Source organism: Typopeltis vanoorti, chromosome 7, assembly GCF_054136105.1.
Source record: "Typopeltis vanoorti isolate ZY-2024b chromosome 7, IOZ_Tvanoo_1.0, whole genome shotgun sequence".
Lineage (NCBI taxonomy): Eukaryota > Metazoa > Arthropoda > Arachnida > Uropygi > Thelyphonidae > Typopeltis > Typopeltis vanoorti.
The window spans coordinates 155898569-155920799 of NC_143555.1; the positions used below are offsets into that span (position 1 = coordinate 155898569).

The 22231-nt window shown below is 37.6% G+C and overlaps 1 protein-coding gene across 2 annotated transcripts in view; it reads right to left on the reverse strand.

The window, feature by feature from the left end:
- The window catches only part of LOC150105231 (spondin-1-like), a 716059-nt gene that overhangs the window by 56078 nt on the left and 637750 nt on the right, over positions 1-22231 (reverse strand). For both annotated transcript variants that reach the window (XM_090395547.1, XM_090395546.1), the window contains exon 14: positions 10617-10640. In XM_090395547.1, coding sequence (XP_090251673.1) covers positions 10617-10640 — 24 coding nt within the window. The remainder of the gene's footprint in view (positions 1-10616; positions 10641-22231) is intronic.

Here is a 22231-nt window from a genome sequence, read left to right on the forward strand (position 1 = left end):
TTGACTCCATGGAGGCTTGAATAATAATAATAATAATAATAATAATAATAAATTGGCAACAATAATCCATTCCTAAGGACAAACTCTCTTCTTTATTACATCCAAGAGTGTATGAAGTGCCGTGTTCTTGTGACCTGGCTTACCATGAATACACAAGAAGAACTGTAGACATCCACCTTGGTGAACATAAAAAATACATTTGACACTATCGTTATGGCAAGCTGGATCTAGCAGACCATGTCTTTGATACTCCACACAGGATCAAAAGTGTTACTCAGAAGTCATAAGTCAGACATTGCATTTGGAATTAGCAGCAGCTTTATAATATACATACTCCAAATATCAACAGGTATGGCTGTATAAATTCACCAATATTCTGAGAGAGAGAGTAATTTTAAGATCTAATTGATACTGGCTTTCTCTCTATTTCCACCATAGATGGTGACAATTAGGAATGTAGTTCCTTGGCTTCTCTGTTACAAATTTTTTTAAATTAGTTCCACTGTTATATCATATTGTTGTTTTTTCATGTACTGTGACAAACTGTAATTGTGTTTTGAAGATGCTGGATATAATACCAGTGAAATATCAGCTCATACCTTAATAAATATCAATACCATTTAAATAAACTAACAAGACAGTTAAAAAGGCTCAAACAGCATGCATGAATTTTTTGTAGCAACTAAAATGAGAGAAGTAAATTTTGAATTTATTCCAGTTTTTTTGTTTGTTCTTTTTTTTCTTTCTTTTTTTTTTAATACACTCAATTTTTATTATAAGAAACAAAGTTATAGCAAACTTATTCACAATAACAGGGGAAATAAGGAAATTGAAATGGTTGTTGATTGAGTTCATTCACCCAAAATTTGTTGGAATCAGTGAGACATGGTACGATGAGTATAACATCCTGACAGGAATAGGGATGGAAGGGTGTGATGTATTTTGTAAAGGTAGAAAAGGTAAAAAGGGAGGTAGAGTGCTACTCATGAGAGAAAATGTGTTATGCCCATACAAGATAGAGATGAAGGGGATGAATAGTGATAGTGGTTTTGAGGCAGTATGATGTGAGATAGAGGTGAAGAGAATGAAATACTTTGTTGGATGTTGCTAGAGACCTGGTGTTAAATTCTGAATGAAAGGAATTATAATATAATAGTGTTTCATTCAGGATTTAACATAGTCTGACATTCCCTGAGCCAAATTTGCTCATTAGACAACAGCAAATTATATACTTACTGATGTATATTCCATAATTATAAAATAATTGTATGTTCTAATAGTTGTTATTTATTTATTATTATTATTATTATTATTATTATTATTATTATTATTTCCCCAAGACCTCGTGGAGTCAAAGACTCATCTGGGAGGTCCTTTTATCACACACACACACACACACACACACACACACACACACACACACACACACACACACACACATCTCATCATACCGTGACTTAAACACACTCAAACTCCTTGCAGACACCACACTCTCAGGCAAGGCATTCCAATCATTCACAACTCTGCACGAAAAAAACCTACCTCTCACTCCCCTACTCATACCCTCTTTATACAGTTTCCAGGGATGACCTCTGGTTCTCCCTTGATCTCCCACTATTCTCTGTAGAACTTCACCATTGATCTTATAACAACCCCTTACCAACTTGTAGATCTCTATCATATCTCCCTCTTCCTTCTCTCCACCAGACTCTGCAAATTACATCTTCTCAATCTTTCCTCATACTCAACATTCCAGAAGTCAGAAACTACCTTAGTCAGTCGCCTTTGGACCCTTTCCAACATCTCTTCATCCTTCTGAAAACCCGGTGACCAAATCTGGGTACAATAGTCCATGTGTGGCCTAATCAAAGCTTTATACAATGGAACAAGAATTTCCCTACTTTTACACGTCAGTGTCCTCCGCATCAATCCTAGAAGTCTTTGTGTTGTCTTCACAATTTTGGCAATGTGTCCCCTAAATTTTAGATCCTTATCCACTATCTAATATTTATATCCTTATCCCAGGGGAGGATATAAATAGTAGAAGAAATCAGATTGATTATATTTTGATAAACAAAAGATATAGAAACATTATAAAAAATGTGACAACATATCCAGGAGCAGACTGTGATACAGATCACATATTGTTGTCAACTAAGATAAGGATTAATCTAAAAAAGGTAACTACAGGGAAATGGAACAAATCATGGAACATGGAGCGGCTGAAGATACCAAGTACGGTGAATGAATTCTCAAAGAAAGTAGAGGAAGAAATGAACGAGAGAAATATACAAGAAAATGATGATGCAAGTGAAAAATGGAAGATTCTGAAGGAAAGCATAATTACTGCTACAGAATTACATTTAGCTAAAAAAGAGGAGGAAAGAGAGAAAAGAAAGAAACCACGGATGACGGAAAACATTTTGAGGAAAATAACACAAAGAAAAACGTTAGTTAATAGTAAAACAGAGGAGAAAAAAAAAGCAGTATAAAGACTTGAGTAGGGAGATACAAAGAGAGATAAGAAGGAAAAAGGAAGAGTGGTTAGATGAAATAAGTAAAGATACAACAGCAAAGGCAGAAAGAAAGGAGGGGTTTAGAAGATCGATTTTTATCCCCATTCCAAAAAAGACAGGAGTTTAGACTGTAACAATTTTAGAACGATAAGTCTTATAACTCACACAGCAAAAATTCTGGGGCAAATAATTTAGAGAGAATTAGGAATAAAATAGAAAAAGAAATGAACGAGGAACAGTTTGGATTCAGAACCAACAGAGGAACTAGAGAGGCTATAACTTGTCTAAGAATTATTGGGGAGAAAACACTAAACCATGGTGGAAAGTTGTTTTGGGGATTTCTAGATTTTGAAAAGGCATTTGATACAGTGAAACATGAAAGGCTTTTTGACATTCTAGAAAATACTGACATTGACTATTATGATTTGGAAATTTTAAAGAGATTATATTGGTCACAAATAGCATCAGTGTGTGTAAATGGAGAGGAAACAGGAAAATTCCCGGTGGAGATAGGAGTCAGACAAGGATGCAAGTTATCACCATTATTGTTTAACTTTTATAGTGAACAAAAGTTTAGAGCGCACTTGAGGATGTAGAAGAAGGAATAAAAATAAACGGATGAATCATTAATAACTTAAGATATGCAGATGATGTAGTAGTGATGGCAGAAAGTGAAAATGGATTACAACAAATTATTCAAAGAATTGAAAACTCTTGTAAAGAGTATGGACTAAGAATTAACACAAAAAAGACCAAGATAATGATAATGGGTAGAAAAATAGGAGATAATGTAAAAATAAGATGTGGAGGAAAGATTTTAGAAGAAGTGGAAAGATTTCAATATTTAGGTAGCTGGATCTCAGAGAAAGGAACTTCAGAGTTGGATATTAGAAATAGAATAGGTAAAGCTAAATCGGCATTTATGGAAATGAAGAGAATTTTAATAAACAAGAACACTAAAATGGGTGTTAGAATTGGAATAGTTAAAGCAACAGTTTGGAGTATTGCAAGTTATGGAAGTGAGTCCTGGATACTAAGAAAGAGAGATATGGAAAGAATTAATGCATTGGAAATATGGTATTATAGAAAGATGGAAAAGATTAGCTATACAGAAAGAATATCAAAATAAGAAGTTTTAAGACGATTTGGGATGGAAAGAACATTGTTAAAGAATATTATGCAAAGAAAGACTAGATTTGCAGGACATCTTCTGAGAGGTTCTTCGGGACACCTGACAAGAACTATATTACAAGGGAAAGTTCAGGGGAAGAGAATACGTGGAAGACCAACTAGAGAGTGGTTTAATGACATCGTGGAATGGACTGGTTTAAGAATGATGGAAGCGACAGACAGAGAGAAATGGAGAAGAGCTGCTCATCTGCTGCAATCCTCTTGCTAGAGGATGCTACCGGACGACAACGACGATGATCCACTATCACCCTCAGATCTCTTATTTCCTCTACCTCCAACAATATATTCTCACCAAGCATAAATTTTGCATCCCATCTTTCTTTTCCAAATTTTAAAACCTTACATTTTGTAACATTGAACTCGCATACCCATTTCCGTGCCCAGTCACTCGATTTATTCAAGTCTTCTTGCAAGGCCACAACATCTTCACTACTCCTTATGGTTTGTCCCAACTTTGCATCATCTGCAAACAACTGAATATCTCCATCCAAATCTTCGACAATATCATTAATATACAAGCAAAATAGTAATGGCCCTAAAACAGACCCATGAGGCACTCCACTAGTGACTTTCCTTTTCCTGGATATCGCACCCCCATACACAACTTGTTGATACCTATCAGATAGCCAGTCTCCAATCCAAAGCACTAATCTAATATCCAACCCCATCTGCTCTAGTTTGACTGTCAACTTATAATGAGGTACTCTATCAAAAGCATTTGCAAAATCCAAGTATATTACGGTGTATCTTTTCCTCTGTCCAAGGAAGCAGTCACTTTATTGTAATAAGTAAGTAGATTACTAAAACATGACCTCCCTTTAGCAAATCCATGCTGTCCATCAAAGATTATACCATTGTTGTCAACCCAACTCTGGATCCTATTTCTCACAAGTTTCTCCAACAACTTAAGCACAACACCTGACACAGAGATAGGCCTATAGTTTGATGTTTGAGTTCGATCACCTCCTTTATGAAGTGGCACAATCTTGCCCTCCTTCCACTCTTTAGGAACTTGATCAAGTGCAGCCTTATTTACATCTAGTTTAATCAACTCCCCAAACACCTCTTGCTCACTTACAGTCAGTTTCTCCTCCCCATCATCAACTGCTCTCAATCTCTCCATGAAGTCACATTCACAAGATTGAAAGATCTTTATGAACTGCTCATTAAGTATCTCTACCACACATTCTGCAACAGCTGTCTTTATACTATTTCCTCCAATCAATATCATCCTTCCATAATCATTCTTTCTTTTGCTGGCTACATATCGAAAGAACTCCCTAGGATTCTTTTTGGCTTCATTAGCTAACTGCTGTTCATACCTCTCTTTAGCTACTCTCACCAACCAAGTCACCCTCCTTGCCTGGTCTTTGTAGACCTCATGAAATTGGTTACTTCCACTTCTCTTATGCTGCCTCCACAATGCCTCTTTTCTCTGTATCGCATCATGCTTAATCTCTTTATTCATCCATCTCACACTTACCTTATTTAACCTTCTCACACTTGGAATACATTTAGACATTGCATCTACTAAATAGTTTTTGAAAATCCCCCAAGCTGCATTGATCTCTTTTCCAGTTAACTCCTCATTCCATGCTACACCCGCAAGCTGTCTCCTGAGCTCTTCATAATCACCCCCCCTTGTAGTTCCACATATACTCTTTTTTCACAGGGGTCCTTGCACTGCTGGCAACCACCCAGGTAATCACCTCATGGTTACTTTCACCAATTGGTGGATGATTTGACACCTCGTTTATAATTACATCCTCTGATGAGATGAACAAATCCAAGAACCTTAATCCTCGTGTGCCCTCTGTTACATGCTGTCTGAGGTAGTTATCCCTCAAAAACTCAAGAAACTCATTTTCTTTACTTCCAGTTGCTATCTCTTCAACCCAGTCTATATTGCCATAATTAAAATCACCCATAATGATCACCCTTTTCTTATTTGCTTGGCTTATTTGACTATATATTTCACTATCACCACCATCCATATTACCAGGTCTATAACAACATCCCACCAAGTATTTGATTCTATTCACCTCTATCTCACACCATACTGCCTCAAAACCACTGGCCCTATTTCCCTCTTGCATCTCTACCTTGTATCCACATAACTCTTTCTCTATCATCAATAGCACTCCCCCTCCCTTTTTACCCCTTCTATCCTCACGAAACATATCATACCCTTCCATCTCTATTCCTGTCAGGATGTCATCCTCTTCCAACCATGTCTCACTTATTCCGACAATCTTTGGGTGAACAGACGCAATTAGTGAAACCATTTCATCCACCTTGTTTCTTATACTTCTAGCATTGGTATACAAACACGACAGCTCATTTCTGGATCTACAGCTAGTTCCACTGATACCACTCACTCGATGTGATTTCTCCATGATGGACTGGGGCCATTTCCCTTTCTGCTTCTTCATTTTAGAACCCTTTTCAATTTCATCTGTTTCCTCTTGATCCCTGGTCATCCCATTTCTTTCCTGCCTACACATGCTCTCACCTCCTCTTGTAGCATCCACCTTTCTCACGCTGTGTACCCCTGTCGACCCTGAGCCTCCCCGTTTCCCTGCTCCTCTTGCTCACCCATTCTCTCATTTTCTATACTCATACCACTCACTTTTATTTATCCTGTACTAATTCTTTGTAGAATATATATATATATATCCTATGTGAACTGTGCATGGAAACTTGGAATTTAATCCATTTCTGTAAACCATTGCCAAAGATATAGCCAGTATGACAGAAATTAAGTGCTGTATGAAATTATGAAGTTATCTGCCAGCACACATTTTGGCGCTAGTCACCATGCCGTGTTTACAATGTCATACATGAGGCAGATTTTTTGGTGCGAAGAAGAGAGAAGAGACATAGGCTGTTGATATAGAAGGAAGGAGAGAGGAATGAAGGCCAACAGTATAACCGGGTTGAAAAGACAAGGGAGCGCTCTGTTTTTCTGTTACTCTTCCGTGGGCTCTTGTTCGTATCCTGATTCTTATTCCCTCATCTTGTAATTGTGAAAGACGAGAGGCATGACTGGGATTGCCAAAGAAACCTGAAGGATAGACATTTTAGAATGAGGCAGGCATGTATTCCCGAGTCAACAAGATCGCTATGGTGATTCTGGATCCTTTCGAACTAAAGTAACCTAAGAGAGCTATTGAGAAGCAAGGAAGTGTTTTCCAGAACACGTGATAACAGGCAAAGTATATCAACCGCCCCGGTAAGGAAATCCTTTCTGTCTTTTGTGAATGTAATTACAATAAAGAGGAAGCGTATTGCCTTAATGACAGTTCAAGTTTGAACGTGTGATATCTTGAAGCTTCCCCTTTATTGTATCCAATAAATCCAATCCGATCACCAAGAGAACGTGATATGTTAGAAACTGACTACTAAGAATTACTGTAATAGATTGATAGGACTTTAGAATTCCTTGGTGTGTGTGTGTATTTAGTAATATGTGCTTTGAATAACCAGATCGGCTAAGCAGAGTCGACAATTGAAATATATTGAATAGATAACCTTTGTCTAAAAGTTGTACTTAGAAGCTTATAACTCTAAGAAGGACAGAAATCTATATGTTAAGAATTTAACCATGCTGAGTGTATTCTACTGTGAAGTTACTATTGTCTTAATAAGAACTTCTTTATTTCATGATCATTTTAGTTATGTTTAGATCTTCTTAGATTAATGTAAATTCATGTGATAGTGTATTAAATGTTTTTATTTAGTTTGAATCATGTGCTTGCCTGAATTCATTTCAATGCACCACTCATTTAACAGTTCAGATCTAAGCGGGAACTCTATTTAATGTGAAAGTAAGAAAAGATTAGAGAACCACAACTGCTATATAACTTAAAGGTAATTTGTCTAAGGAAGGTTCTGTCTTATTTAGATTATTATAGCATTGTACTTGCTGATGATTGATTCCTTAACATTGTTCTTACAACCATGGACACACAGTGGCGCAGTTAAATATAAATTTTCTTTGTGTTCTAAAAAGGAGTCAATCAGAAGAAAGAACCAGGGAATTACCGACCTCGTCGATAACCTCCCCTATTATTTTAACTCTTGTACAGTGTTACCCATATAGAGATTAGGCCTAGACTGTCTCATAACTGAATACTGTATTCAGGCAAAAATAGAACACACAACGAAGAAGAAAGACATCACAACACTGGTAATGTGTAGGCTAATGACCAGGAAATGTAGAGCATTAATTGCAGCAATATGCACTGGGATGACAAGATAGCAACTGGAAGTAAAGAAAATGACTTTCTTCAGTTTCTGAGGGACACCTACCTCAGGCAGTATGTAACAGAGGATACATGAGGAGTGAGGATCGTGGATTTGATCATCTCATCAGAGGATGTTATTATAAATAAGGTGTCAAAGTTAGTGAGAGTGACCATGAAGTGATTACCTGGGTGGTTGCCAATCATCGAGGACTTCCGTGAAGAAAGGATATATGTGGAACTACAAGATTGGTGATTATGAGAAGCTGAGGAGACAGCTGGAAGCTGTAGCATCGAATGAGGTCATTAGGTGGAAAGGAGGTCAATATTGCTTGTGTGATATTCAAGAACTATCTATTAGAAGCAATGTTGAAATGTATTCCAAAGGTCAGCAGGTTAAATAAGGTAAGTGTGAAATGGATGAATGAAGAGATTAAGCATGAAATACAGAGCGAAAAGGCATTATGAAGGCAACATAAGATGAGTGTTAATAATTAATTCCATGATGCCAGTTCAATGTTACATAATGTAAGATTTTTAAAATTTGGAAAATGAAACTTGGATATAGAATTTATTCTTGGTGGGAATATGTTGTTTGTGGTGGATGAAATAAGAGATCTTGAGGTGATGGTGGATAAGGGTCTAAAATTTAGAGAACATATTGCCGAAATTGTGAGGACAACACAATGAATTCTTGGAATGATGCAGAGGACACTGACTTGTAGAAGTAAGGAAATTCTGTTTCCATTGTATAAGGGTCTGATTAGACCACATATGGACTATTGTGCACAGATTTGGTGACCTGGTTTTCAAAAGGATGAGAGTCCTTTTGAAAACTTGAGAGTCCAGAGGTGATTGACTGAAATTGTTTTTGATCTCTGGAATGTTGATGAGTCTAGTGAATAGTAGATAGGGGGAAGTTGATATGATAGAGATGTACAGGTTGGTAAGGGATTGTTATAGGATTAATGTTGTAGAGGTTTTTCATAAAATGGTTTGAGATGAAGGAGGGTACGAGCAAAGCAGTTAGAAGCAGGCTTTTTGCATGACGAGTTGTGAATGAATGGAATGCATTGTCTGAGAGAGTGGTGTCTGCAGAGAATCTGGATGTGTTTAAGGCATGGTACAATGAGCTGTGTGTATGACAAAAGGGACCTCCTAGATCAGTCGGTGACTCCATGGGGAGGGGGGGGGGTCTTGGAATAATAATAATAACTACTGAAAAGTGCTGACGTTCCACAGGCACATCATGCACCATAACAAAGTATTGTTGTAGTCCTGGAAGTTTGCTTTAGTGAGAATCAACAATATAATTATTTATCATAAATATACAATCAAATAACTAATAAAAATAAATTTTTTTGCAGTTATTAAAAAATGTTTCAGAAAGAGTCTTTTCTTTTAAATAATTTCTTTTGGCCAATATCAGATTTATGGTTATTAAAACCATTCTTATAATCTGATTTTCCTTGTCTTACTATTCTTGTCATTCTTCTAATCTAAGCCTGCACTTCATATTTTTATGTGTTTGTGTGTGTATACCTCTCAGTAATGCATACACTCTCATCAATTAGAGAGAAAATGGTTACCTAACTGATGAGTATATCCTATGATGTTACGAGTCTGAAGATACTATATGATTAAATCCAAAAGACTCTATGGTGCCAATAGATTAACACTAATAAATCATTATTACTTTATTATCGTCATCTCTCATTTATAGACAGCTGTGCCATGATAGGATTCGAAACCATGGCATATAGGTTAAAATGTGACATTAGCTTAGACATCTAGGCCAGTAAATCTCCAGGAAGTGATTTGCCTATGTCATGTGAGAAGATGAAAACATAGAAGGAGAGAAATTGTGCACAGTAGACTTGGCAGAGACTAGACGTGTAATATCAGGATCATATAATATAATGTAATGAATATAATGCGTAGTATCAGGTGAGACGGTGAGTGACAAAATGAGAGACATTCCATTAAAACTTCATATTTTTGTAAATTCTTAGAAAATCTTAAATTTAAATATTGGATTGGCCTACATGTTACTCACACTCAAGGAGATTTCAAAGTTGGCATTGTAGGGCACCATTATATAAGATGTCAGCTGAAAAAAACAGCTGAAAGATTGGTGCACAGCTTGATCCAGTTTGTGATAAGAGTACCATGCTAGCAGAGATTCATTTCCTGTTGGTAGCAATTTATGGAACAAATAACATGTCATGGAAACAAATTTCAGTTTGGTATAATGATTTTGTAACAACATGTCACATACCACCAACTGCATGGTGAATGATCATGATACCATAGTTAGGAGGTTTTGGACTTCTAATTTGTGTAGTCCTGATTATGCCTGTGTTCTTTGATCTCTCATTCTCGCTACACCATGAAAGAGTTAGTGGCTGTAATACAATATGCAGTCAATGGTGAAGTGTAACATGTACTCATTTTCTAGTTAGAGACACTTGACACCAATTTTTTTCTGGGCTGGAATGGATACTTTGGTAACATGGTAGGATAAATGGATAAACATCTCGAACAATATAAAATGTATATGAAACATAAGATATGTCAGATAAGAAAAAAAAGTTCTTGTTAACTTCATTTTTTTTTAAAATATATCTTTATGTGTGTGTGTGTGGATAGATATAAAAAAACATACCTGTCCTATCTTCTTTTCTGTCAGCTATATAAACAGAAGAGAAAAAAGATTTTTAATGTTGGAAATCTTAATAATAAACCATAATTCATTAATATTAAATAATGATTTTTTTCATTCATAATTAATAATATGTATGTGTGTGTATATATATATATATCTATATACCAGTAACATTAGTGTTTTTGCATCAATATTCATGTAACTGATTAAGTCAAAAACACTAATGTTACTTCTTTTTTAATGAGATTCCCGGCTATAAAGGGGTGTAAGCCTATAGTGCATTAGATCGTGAGTGGACTTAAAATGGATGGAATTCGAATTTATACAGTAGCTAAGAGATAATTACCTGAGGGATAATCACTCTCCAAATGGGGAGAGTGATCATGCAATCTTGTTCTGGGAGGTTGCTAAACATGTAAAATTCTTTGCCAAGAAAGAATTTATTATTATAATTATTATTATTCAGTCCTCCATGGTGTCAAAAGACTCATCGTGGGAGGTCCTTCCTAAGAAACAAAGTCTATCATACCACTCCTTACACCCATTGACCGTTCTCACTCTCAACACTCCATCAGGCAATGCATTCCATGGTTCAACCACACTCCATGCAAAGAAACCACTCCTAATCCTCTTGCTCAGTTTCCTTTCACAACTTCCAGGAATGGCCTCTTGTCATTACTCCTTCCCGCTGTTCAACCAAGCAAAAGAAATCCCTAGTGTCAATCCTGTAACCAGCTCTCAACAGTTTAAAAGTCTCAATCATATCACCTCTCCTTCTTCTATCCACCAAACTCTGTAGTCCACATTCCCTCAGCCGATCCTCATAACTAACAATGTACAGTCCTGAAACTGTCTTTGTTATCCGCCTAGGTTTCCACAGTTAATTTATCCCCTTCAAATCCTGGGGACCAAATCTGAGAAAAATAGCCTAATTGTGGTCTGATCAGGGTCTTATACAATGGAATGATAACTGTTTTATCTCTACAGGTCAGCATCCTTCTCATTATTGCAGCAATCCTCTGTGTTACCTTCACCACCTTTGCAATATGTCCCTTGAATTTCAGGTTTCTATCAATCATCAATCCCAGATCTCTTGTCTCCCCTACTTTCTCCAGTATATTTCCTCAAATAGAGTATGCACAGTCCCATTGATGTGTCCCAAAACACAAGACCTTACATTTTGGTGCATTAAACCAAAACCACCATTCATTTGTCCATCTATATAGCTTATTCAAATTCTCTTCCAGGGCTGCTGCATCTGCACTATTACTAATAATCCTTCCCAGCTTCGCATCATCTGCAAACAACTGAATATCTCCTTGCAATCCACTGACAATGTCGAGCCCTGTGGGACCCCACTTATAACCCTCTGCCTCCTTGAAACTGCCCCACCAAACACAACTCTCTCATACCTATTGGACAGCCAATCCTGAATCCAGTTGACCAATCTGACATCCAGATCCATGTGCTGCAATTTTATCAGCTTATCATGTGGCACCCTGTCAAATGCCTTTGCGAAGTCTAAGAAAATGGCAGTATATGCATTTCCCTCATCTAATGCTCTCTTAACTTTATTATAAAAGGCTAGCATATTGCTAAAATAAGAGTGCCCCTTCACAAATACATGTTAACTCTCACAAATAACATTACCCTCATCTGCCCAATGTTGTATATGGTCCCTCACTACTTTCTCCACGATCTTAACAAGTACTGATGACACACACAAACTGGCCTATAATTAGACACTTCTAGTCAGCTACCGCCCTTATGCAATGGCACTATCTTACCTTCCTTCCATTCCATGGGCACCTTTCCTGCAGCCAGACTTTCTTTGAAAAGCCAGGTCAAAGGCACTGTTAGTTCCCTAGCACATTCTCTCAAAACTCATGGTGAATTACCATCTAGTCCCACAGCTTTACTGATATCCAGAGTACTCAGTATTTGAAATACACTCTCCTCCTGTACCTCTAAACCTCGAACCTGCCCTATCCTTCTAGTATTAAAACTGACTCCTCCAGGATGAAATACTCCAATAAGGTGTTCATTGAATAATTGCACTATGTCCTCTGCATCAGTCACTCTATTCCCATTTTTATCTCACAATATCATTCTTCCACAGTCATTTCTCTTCCTATTGGCCAGATAGCTAAAAATTTCCCTAGGATTTTCTTTGGATTTTAGGGCTAATCTCCTCTCATATTCCAGTTTCGCCTTCCTTACCATACTAGTCACTCTTCTGGCCTGTGTCTTATATTCTTCATGCATCTTCTCTTCACTTGTCTGTTCTGTCATGCATCTGTTCCATAGCTTCTTTTTCGCATGCAATTCCTGTTTAATATTGTTTGTCATTCACTTTACTCCAAATTGTGACCTCTTCTTCACTCGCAGTATACAAGTTATTATTGCTGCTAACAAATATTCTTTCACAATTTCCGAAGCACTAATGATATCCCGGCCTTCCAATTCCTCTTTACATGAAACTTTCTCAAGTTGAGGTCTTGGACTATTATAATCATCTGCCTTATAATTCCACATACGTTCCCATCTCTTTGATACTCCTGCATGTCTATTCATTTTCCAAGTCAAAACCATATGGTCACTCTCTCCAACTGGTGGGAGAAATGTCATCTCTGATGCTATAACCAAATCCAAAACTCTTGGACCTCTTGTTCCCTCGGTTATATGTTGCCTAAGATATTTGTCCCTGAAGAATTCTAGAAATTCCATTCCCTTATTGCTACATGCATCTTCCTCTTCCCAGCTTATACTGCTGTAGTTAAAATCTCTCCTAACAATCATTCTTCTTGCACTTGCCAAACTCAACTGTCTAAACATCTCCTGGTCCCCACCCTCTGTGCTCCTGGGTCTGTAGAAACACCCCACTAAATATCCTGTCTTGCCCACCTCTACCTCACACCATATGCTTTAAAAATCATTAGTGTCACTGCTTTCCAAAGCCTCCACTCTTAGAGGACATAGGTCGTCACTTATCATAAGCAGTACTCCACCACCGTGCTTTCCTTTCCTATCCTGCTAAAAAATGCTGTACCCAGCGACTTCTATTCCTGTTATTATATCCTCTTCTCTCAACCACTTCTCAGTGATCCCAATAATTTTTTGACTATAAAACTAGTAATTATGATAATCTTATGAGGCATCTTGGAGCAGTGCCATGGCTTAAGAAATTACAAGGAAAGAATGTCAGTGGTCAAGGAAAGTGGTCAGGGATTGTTTGAGAGTAGCAATATTACACAGCATACTAAGCTCAGAAGGATAAACCAAGTGGAAAGTTAAGTGGATGAGCCTGGTTTTCCCTTTCAGTTGTTTCCGACCATAGGTGACTTTGTAGGCATTGCCCATAAAATATTCCTGGTGAGATTGTTACAGGGTAGTTCACCATTGCTTTCTCCAACCCCCCCAATTTTATCTGGGCTCGGGAGTGGCATATGACTGGGATGTATTCAGTCATGAATACATCCCAGTCATAATCCCGGTCACTGTAATCCATGTGTGTTCACAGGGCTGGTTTGCCTGTTCTGGGAGACGAAAAACCCGAGTTTCCAGGTGAAAAAATCCTCTTCCTCCATATGACCTTTAGTCACCTTTAGTCAAAAGAGACCAGATAAAGGTTCCTCATGTCACTGACCAGAATCGAACCCAGGTCTTTCCGAGCAACGGGCTTCGTTTAAACTGACTGAGCTACGGAGGCTCAAGTGGATGAGTAGAGATATAAAGCATGAGCTGTAAAAAAGGAAAACAATACGGAGGGAATATAAGAAAAAAAGTGATCAGCATACTCATGAGCAGTACAAAAGGAAAGAAAGAAGGATGACTAGTATGGTAAGAAAGGCAAAATCAGATTATGATAGAAATTAGCTAAGCAGGTCCAAGTAAATCCAAAAGAGTGTTTTCTTATGTATCAAGTAAGATGAAAAATTACTATGGTAGATGACTTGAATCGATGATGGTAGGAAAGTGAAAGAAGCAAGAGCAATAGTTAAGTCATCATTTTGAAACGGTATATATATCATCTAAGTGGGGACTTTGTAGTTGCTGATGTAACAGAGATGCATGTCAAAATTGAGATAGACAAACAGCATGTGTTAAGAATCTTGAAAAATATCAATGTGAATACAAAAGTGGGAATGGATGACATGTCAGCCCGTGTACTACGTGAACGAGCAAGAGATGTTGTTCAATCTAAGTCTCAGCTCTGGCAAGGTTTCAAAGGAGCGGAAAGAGAGTAAGATAGTTTGTTCCATTACATAAATTTGGATCAAAGACAGAAGTAGAAAACTAGCTATATTATTATTATTATTATTATTATTCAGGCCTCCATGGGGGTCAAAAGAGTCATCGTGGGAGGTCCTTTCTGAGAAACACAAGTCTATCAAGACTCATCAAGGGAGGTCCCTCCTAGGAAATACAAAGTCTATCATACCACTCCTTAAACAGATTGACCGTTCTCGCTTCCACCACTCCATCAGGCAATGCATTCCATGATTCAACAACTTTCCATGCAAAGAAACCTCTCCTCTTTCTCGCAGTTTCCTTTTGTAACTTCCAGGGATGGCCTCTTGTCATGACTCCTTCCTGCTGTTCAACCAAGCGAAAGAACTCCCCAAAGTCAACCTTGTAACCACCTCTCAACAGTTTAAGTCTCAATCATATCACCTCTCCTTCTTGTATCTACCAAACTCTGCAGCCCACACTCCCTCAGCCGATCCTTATAACTAACATTGTACAGTCTTGAAACCATCTTGGTTATCTGCCTCTTTCTCACAGTTTCCTTTTGTAACTTCCAGGGATGGCCTCTTGTCGTGACTCCTTCCTGCTGTTCAACCAAGAGAAAGAACTCCCCAGTGTCAACCCTGTAACCACCTCTCAACAGTTTAAAAGTCTCAATCATATCACCTCCCCCTCTACTTCTATCCACCAAACTATGCAGCCCACACTCCCTCAGCCGATCCTTATAACTAACATTGTACAGTCCTGAAACAATCTTGGTTATCTGCCTCTGTACCCTTTCCACAGTTAATTCATACCCGTCAAATCCTGGGGACCAGATCTGAGAATAATAATCTAAGTGTGATCTGATCAGAGTCTTATATAACGGAATGATAACCATTTTATTTCTGCAGGTCAGTGTCCTTCTCATTATTGCAGCAATCCTCTGTGTTACCTTCACTACCTTTTCAATATGTCCCCTAAATTTCAGGTTTCTATCAATCATCAACCCCAGATCTCTTGTCTCCCCTAATTCCTCCGGTATATCTCCTCCAATAGACTATGCATCCCAAACCTCAAGACCTTACATTTTGGTGCATTAAACTGAACTCCCATTCATTTGCCCATCTGTCTAGCTTATTCAAATCCTCTTGCAGGGCTACCACATCTGCACTATTACTGAAAACCCCTTCCCAGCTTTGCATCATCCGTAAACAACTGAATATCCCCTTGCAATCCATGGACAATATCATTGATATAAAGGTTAAACAATATAGGCCCTAGTACTGACCCCTGTGGGACCCCACTTGTAACCCTCTGCTTCCTTGAAACTGCCCCACCATACACAACTCTCTGATACCTATCGGACAGCCAATCCTGAATCCAGTTGACCAATCTGACATCCAGCCCCATGTGCTGCAACTTGAATATCAGCTTATCATGTGGCACACTGTCAAATGCCTTTGCTAAGTGTAGGAAAATGGCAGTATATGCCTTTTCCTCATCTAATGCTCTTGTAACTTTATTATAAAAGGCTAGCATATTGCAAAAACAAGAGCGCCCCTTCTCAAATCCACGTCGACTCTCACAGATAACATTACCCTCATCTGTCCAATGCTGTATATGGTCCCTCGCTACTTTCTCCAAGATCTTACTAACTACTGATGACACACAAACTGACCTATAATTAGACACTTCCAGTCTGCTACTGCCCTTATGCAAATCACTATCTTACCTTCCTTCCATTCCATGGGCACCTTTCCTGCAGTCAGACTTTCAATGAAAAGCCAGGTCAAAGGCACTGTCAGTTCCCTAGCATATTCTCTCAAAACTCATGGTGAAATACCATCCAGTCCCACAGCTTTACTGATATTCATAGTACTCAGTATTTGGAACACACTATCCTCCTGCAGAGTATATCAGGAGTGGTTATTAAAATATTGGAAAAATGTTCATTAAAGCTAAAATCCAAGAGTGAGTGGATAGTAATACAATCTCTATAGTGGAAGCATTGTTTTATAAAGGTAGTTCCCGTCTTAGTAATTTATTCGCATTTTATAATAAAGTAACAGCAGAAATGAATAAATTAAATGGCTACACGATGATACTGCTGAACTTTGCAAAGACATTTGACTGAATACCACATGGAAAACTATTACAAAATTTCGAGCAAATAGGAATAGATATGAAGTTAGTAGCATGAATATGTAGATTATTATTGTTATTTTCCTGACCTCCATGGAGTCAGGAGACTTATTGTGGGAGGTCAACACAGTCTATCATACCACTTCCTAAACTTACCTACTGTCTGCACATTCACCATCTTCTCAAGCAATGCATTTCATGCTCCTGCCACTCTGCAAGCAAAAAACCTCTTAACCTTTCACTCACCACTCTCTTTTGCAACTTCCACAGATGGCCCCTTGTTCCTGCTCCTTCCTATCATTCTAATATATGAAGAATCTCCTCAGTGTTAATACAGTAATAACCCTTCAACAGCTTAAATGTCTTGATCATACTTGATGATTTGGTGGAAAAAAGCAAAGGGTGGATACCCTTTGTCTTTTATCTACCACTCTATAGTCCTCATGTTCTCGGTCTTTCCTCATAATCATCATTGTAAGGTCCTGACATCATTTTTGTTACCTGTCTATGCACCTTCTCCAACTCAAATCCTGTTGTTCAGATATGAGCACAGAAATCCAGATGTGGTGTCTGATCAAAGCTTTATACAATGGGACCAGCACACTTTTATCTCTCATGGTTAATGTTTGCTTCAACATTGCTGCAATTCTCTGATATGAGTTTACAACTGTCACAATAATAATAAAAATATCTCCTTGGAACTTCAAATCTCTATCCAGAATCATGACAAGATCCCTTGCTTCCACCACTTCTTCCAGGATCACTCCACTAACTGAATATAAAGCATCCCATCTGTGGATCTCAAGCTTTAAAACTTTACATTAGTTGCATTAAACTGTAAAGTTTTAATCCCCATGCATTTTCCCACCCTTCAAGCTTATTCAAATCTTCTTGAAGAGCCAAAACATTAGCACTATTACTAATAACCCTCCCAAGCTTCACATAATCTGGAAACAACTTATCATCTCCCTGTAGTTCTGTGCCAATATCATTGACAAAAAAATTGAACAGCAAGGGTCCTAGGACTGAATGGTATGGAACTCCACTTATAACCTTCCTACTCCCCATATACAATTCTCTGATATCTATCTGAGATCCAATCACCAATCCAATCCACTAACCTGATATCCAAACCCATATGATCAATTTATCATGTCGCACAATGTCAAATGCCTTGGAAAAATCCAAAAAAATGAGACTGTTCGCCTTACCTTCATCCACTGCTCTTGTTACTCTATTGTAAAAGGTAACCAAATTATTAAAACAAGAGTGTTGTTTAACAAATCTATGCTGGCCTGAATAAGTAATATTACCCTCATCTACTCAATTCTGTATATGAGTACTTACCAATTCTTCCAACATTTTAACAACTACAGAATGCAATGGTACTATCTTATCTTTCTACTCTCCAGGAACATGCCCCATTGCAAGACTTTCATTAAAAAGCAAGGTTAATGGCACAGTCAGTTTAATAGCACATTCCCTTAAAACACATGGTGAAATTCCATCTATTCCACTTGCCTCATTGACATTTAGTGTACTCAATATTCGGAATACATCCTCTTCCTTCACTTCTAACATTTCATCACTCATTATGCCGGTCTGGTTGGCTGAGGGGTTAGCATATCTGCTCTCCAGCCAAAAGGCCACAGGTTCGAATTCCACCCGTGGGCATGGATGTTTGTGACTGTCTGTGAAAATACTAGTGGTGGTGGTGGTGGTCGGCAGTAGATGGCGCTGGTGTGGATGATGAAGGTAGTTGCAGTTGATGGAGTGATGGAGATTGAGTGTTATAGAGTAGGTGCCCTCCCTCGATGAGTCTTTGGACTCCTTGGAGGTGTTAAGTAATAATAATAATAATTATTATCCTTCTAGAAATAAAGCCTGCTGTACCAGGATGAAACACTCTAATAATGTGATCATTAAATAGCTCAACGAAATCATCTGCATTAGTCACCTGATTCCCATCTCCATCTAGCAAGGTAGTCCATCCACTGTCTTTTTTACTCCTACTTGTCACATAGTTAAAAAACTCATTGGGATTGCAGCAGCGGTAGTCTCTTCTGATATTCTAATTTTTCTCTCCTTACAGTACTAGTCACTTCCTTAGCCTGAGCCCTATATTCCTCATGCAACTGTTCTCCACCTCCCTCTCTCTCTCTCTTTATATGTCTTCCATAATCTCTTTTTTCTTTTACATTTCCCCTTTTATTTCTCTTGTCACCCATCCCATTTGACTCCAAATTGCTCTATCTTCTTCAGTCAAGGTACATAATCTGTCATTGCTATCAACAACATTTTCTTAAGCATCTCCCATGCACTAATGATTCCTCTTCCTTCACATTTTTTCATCCACTGTACTACTACAAGCTGGTTTCTAAGTCTATGATAGTTGTCTGCCTTATCAATGACACTGTCAGTGGATTGCAGGGGGATGTTCAGTTGTTTGCAGATGATGCGAAGCTGGGAAGGATTATTAGTAATAGTGCAGATGCGGCAGCCCTGCAAGAGGATTTGAATAAGCTAGATAGATGGGCAAATGAATGGGGTTTCAGTTTAAGGCAGCAAAATGTAAGGTCTTGAGGTTTGGGAAACATCGATGGGACACTGCATACTCTATGGGAGGAGTTATACTGGAGGAAGTAGGAGAGACAAGAGATCTGGGATTGATGATTGTTAGAAACCTGAAATTTAGGGAACATATTGCAAAGGTGGTGAAGGTAACACAGAGGATTGCTGCAATAATGAGAAGGACACTGACTTGCAGAAATAAAATGGTTATCATTCCGTTGTATAAGACCCTGATAAGACCACACTTGGACTATTGTTCTCAGATTTGGTCCCCAGGATTTGAAGGGGATAAATTAAATGTGGAAAGGTTACAAAGGTGGATAACAAAGATGGTTTCAGGACTGAACAATGATAGTTATGAGGATTGGCTGAGGGAATGTGGACTGCAGAGTTTGGTGGATAGAAGAAGGAGAGGTGATATGATTAAGACTTTTAAACTGTTGAGAGGTGGTTACAGGGTTGACACTGGGGAGTTCTTTCGCTTGGTTGAACAGTGGGAAGGAGTGATGACAAGAGGCTGTCAAATGGCTTTGAAAAGTCCAAAAAAGTCATGTTGTTGCTACAATTTTCTGGCCTGTTTTCTATGTGATGTTTCTATAACAACAACTATTGTTACAGAGTGAGTAAATTACTAAAGCAGGATCCACCCACCACCTACCTACAATTCACCAATTTCTGAATTCTGACCTTAATTAACTTAGGATGAGGAGAATTCAGCCAGTTTCCCAATCTATCAACAGTGGGAAAATGTGATGAAGACATGCTCAGCTATTGTCAGCAGGTTCTCCATTGTGATTTCAACCAACGATTGAAAGATATTCTTGGAATGAAAATACCTGATTGGGTTTTGGATCCATTTTGAAGTATGAATACAGAAGAATCTTTACGATTACAAGAACAACTGATAGAAGTAACAACAAATGAGGAATTGAAATTAAAATTCAAACACTGGTACCAGCAGTTCTGGTTGCAAAAGCAGGTGTCCAAACTTTTGCAACCTGGATTGTGGGCTGCAGTAAAAAAGAAACTGACTGCAAATAGCTAATCCTGATGATTTAAGAATGCTGTTGACAAATATAGAGTCAAATATCAATGAATTGGTAGCAGCACACCAGGCTCAACCTTATTAGGATTGTTTTTAATATTACTGATCGTTTTTTTTTATTTAAAAAAAAATTTTTTTTTTTAAATAACGAAACCTGTGGTGCGTTCATAATTAGAAGAAACGCACGTATAAACCACAGTGAAAATTATTTAATTGTAAATATTTCATCCTAAGTATCTTAGGACATCATCAGTACAGTATTTAAACAAAATTAGGAATAACATACAGTTAGGGTGCATGATTACAATAGAATCTCATGAAAACGTGCATAACGTGCTAAAGTAGTACAAAATGTTAATTATTTAACACAATTTTGTATGATAATTTCCCATACTTTAGGAATAGTAAGAATGTCGTTGCGGTTTAGGTTTGGTCTGTGTAGTAGGGCTTCAGAACTTTCTTTGTATAAACGTTCATGTTTAAATAAAGATCTATGTAAAAGTTTAGCCTTTTCCCAATGGATCCTATGGTTTGGATTTTCAATTCCGTGTTGAGAGAGGCCAGATTTCTGCGGTTTAAGAAGACGAATGTGGTCTTGATGTTCCGAGATGCATTTCTGAACAGACCTACCTGTCTGTCCAAAGTAAGATAATTTGCATGAGCATGGAATCTCATAAACACCAGGTAACAAAATTAGGAATAACTGTATGTTATTCCTAATTTTGTTTAAATACTGTACTGATGATGTCCTAAGATACTTAGGATGAAATATTTACAATTAAATAATTTTCACTGTGGTTTATACGTGTGTTTCTTCTAATTATTACTGATCGTAATGTACTATTTTATGTGTGATTTTTACATATGTGCAATTTATGTTTGTTTCTTAATTTTAATGGTGTTATTAAATTTTCAGCTGCAACTTGTCCTATGTTTACGTGCAATTTGTTTCTTTTGTCGATTTCAATAAATAGTTTTAAAATTTCAGTTTCAAGGTGTCTCATTTTCACACTTCAAAAATCTCTACTAGACACATAATAAAATGCAAATTTGTTTCTGTATCTATCTGTTTGTTCGCTTAAAACTCGAGAACTACTGATCCAATTTTCATACAATTTTCTTTTATATGTATCATGTAGAGCATGTCAGGTCTTAGAAGCAAATAAGCAAGTAAGCCAAAGCAAATAAGTTTGGGAACCACCACCACCACCACTAGCATTTTCACAGACAATCACAAACATCCATGCCTATGGCAGTATTCACTGATGCAGCCTTTTGGCTACAGAGCTGATATGCTAACCACTCGACCATCCATACAAGCAATTAGAAAGCTACAAAAAAAAAAAAAAAAAAAATTCGTTCAAAAACAAGCCAAAATCTTTAGATAACACAAAACATAATCCTACATATACAGAAAAAATATTCTATGGAAACAATTGAAGTGATATCCAAATAATAGCTTTAAACCATAAAACACAGCTTCATGGAAGACACCAAATCTATCTTTCCAGCAACTAGCAAATGACTTTAACCAATACTTTGTACATTCCATCCAAGAATTACAGAGAAAGATCTCTCTGACATTATGATTCTCAACTAGGAGAAGCAGAACTTCTCTCTGTAATCC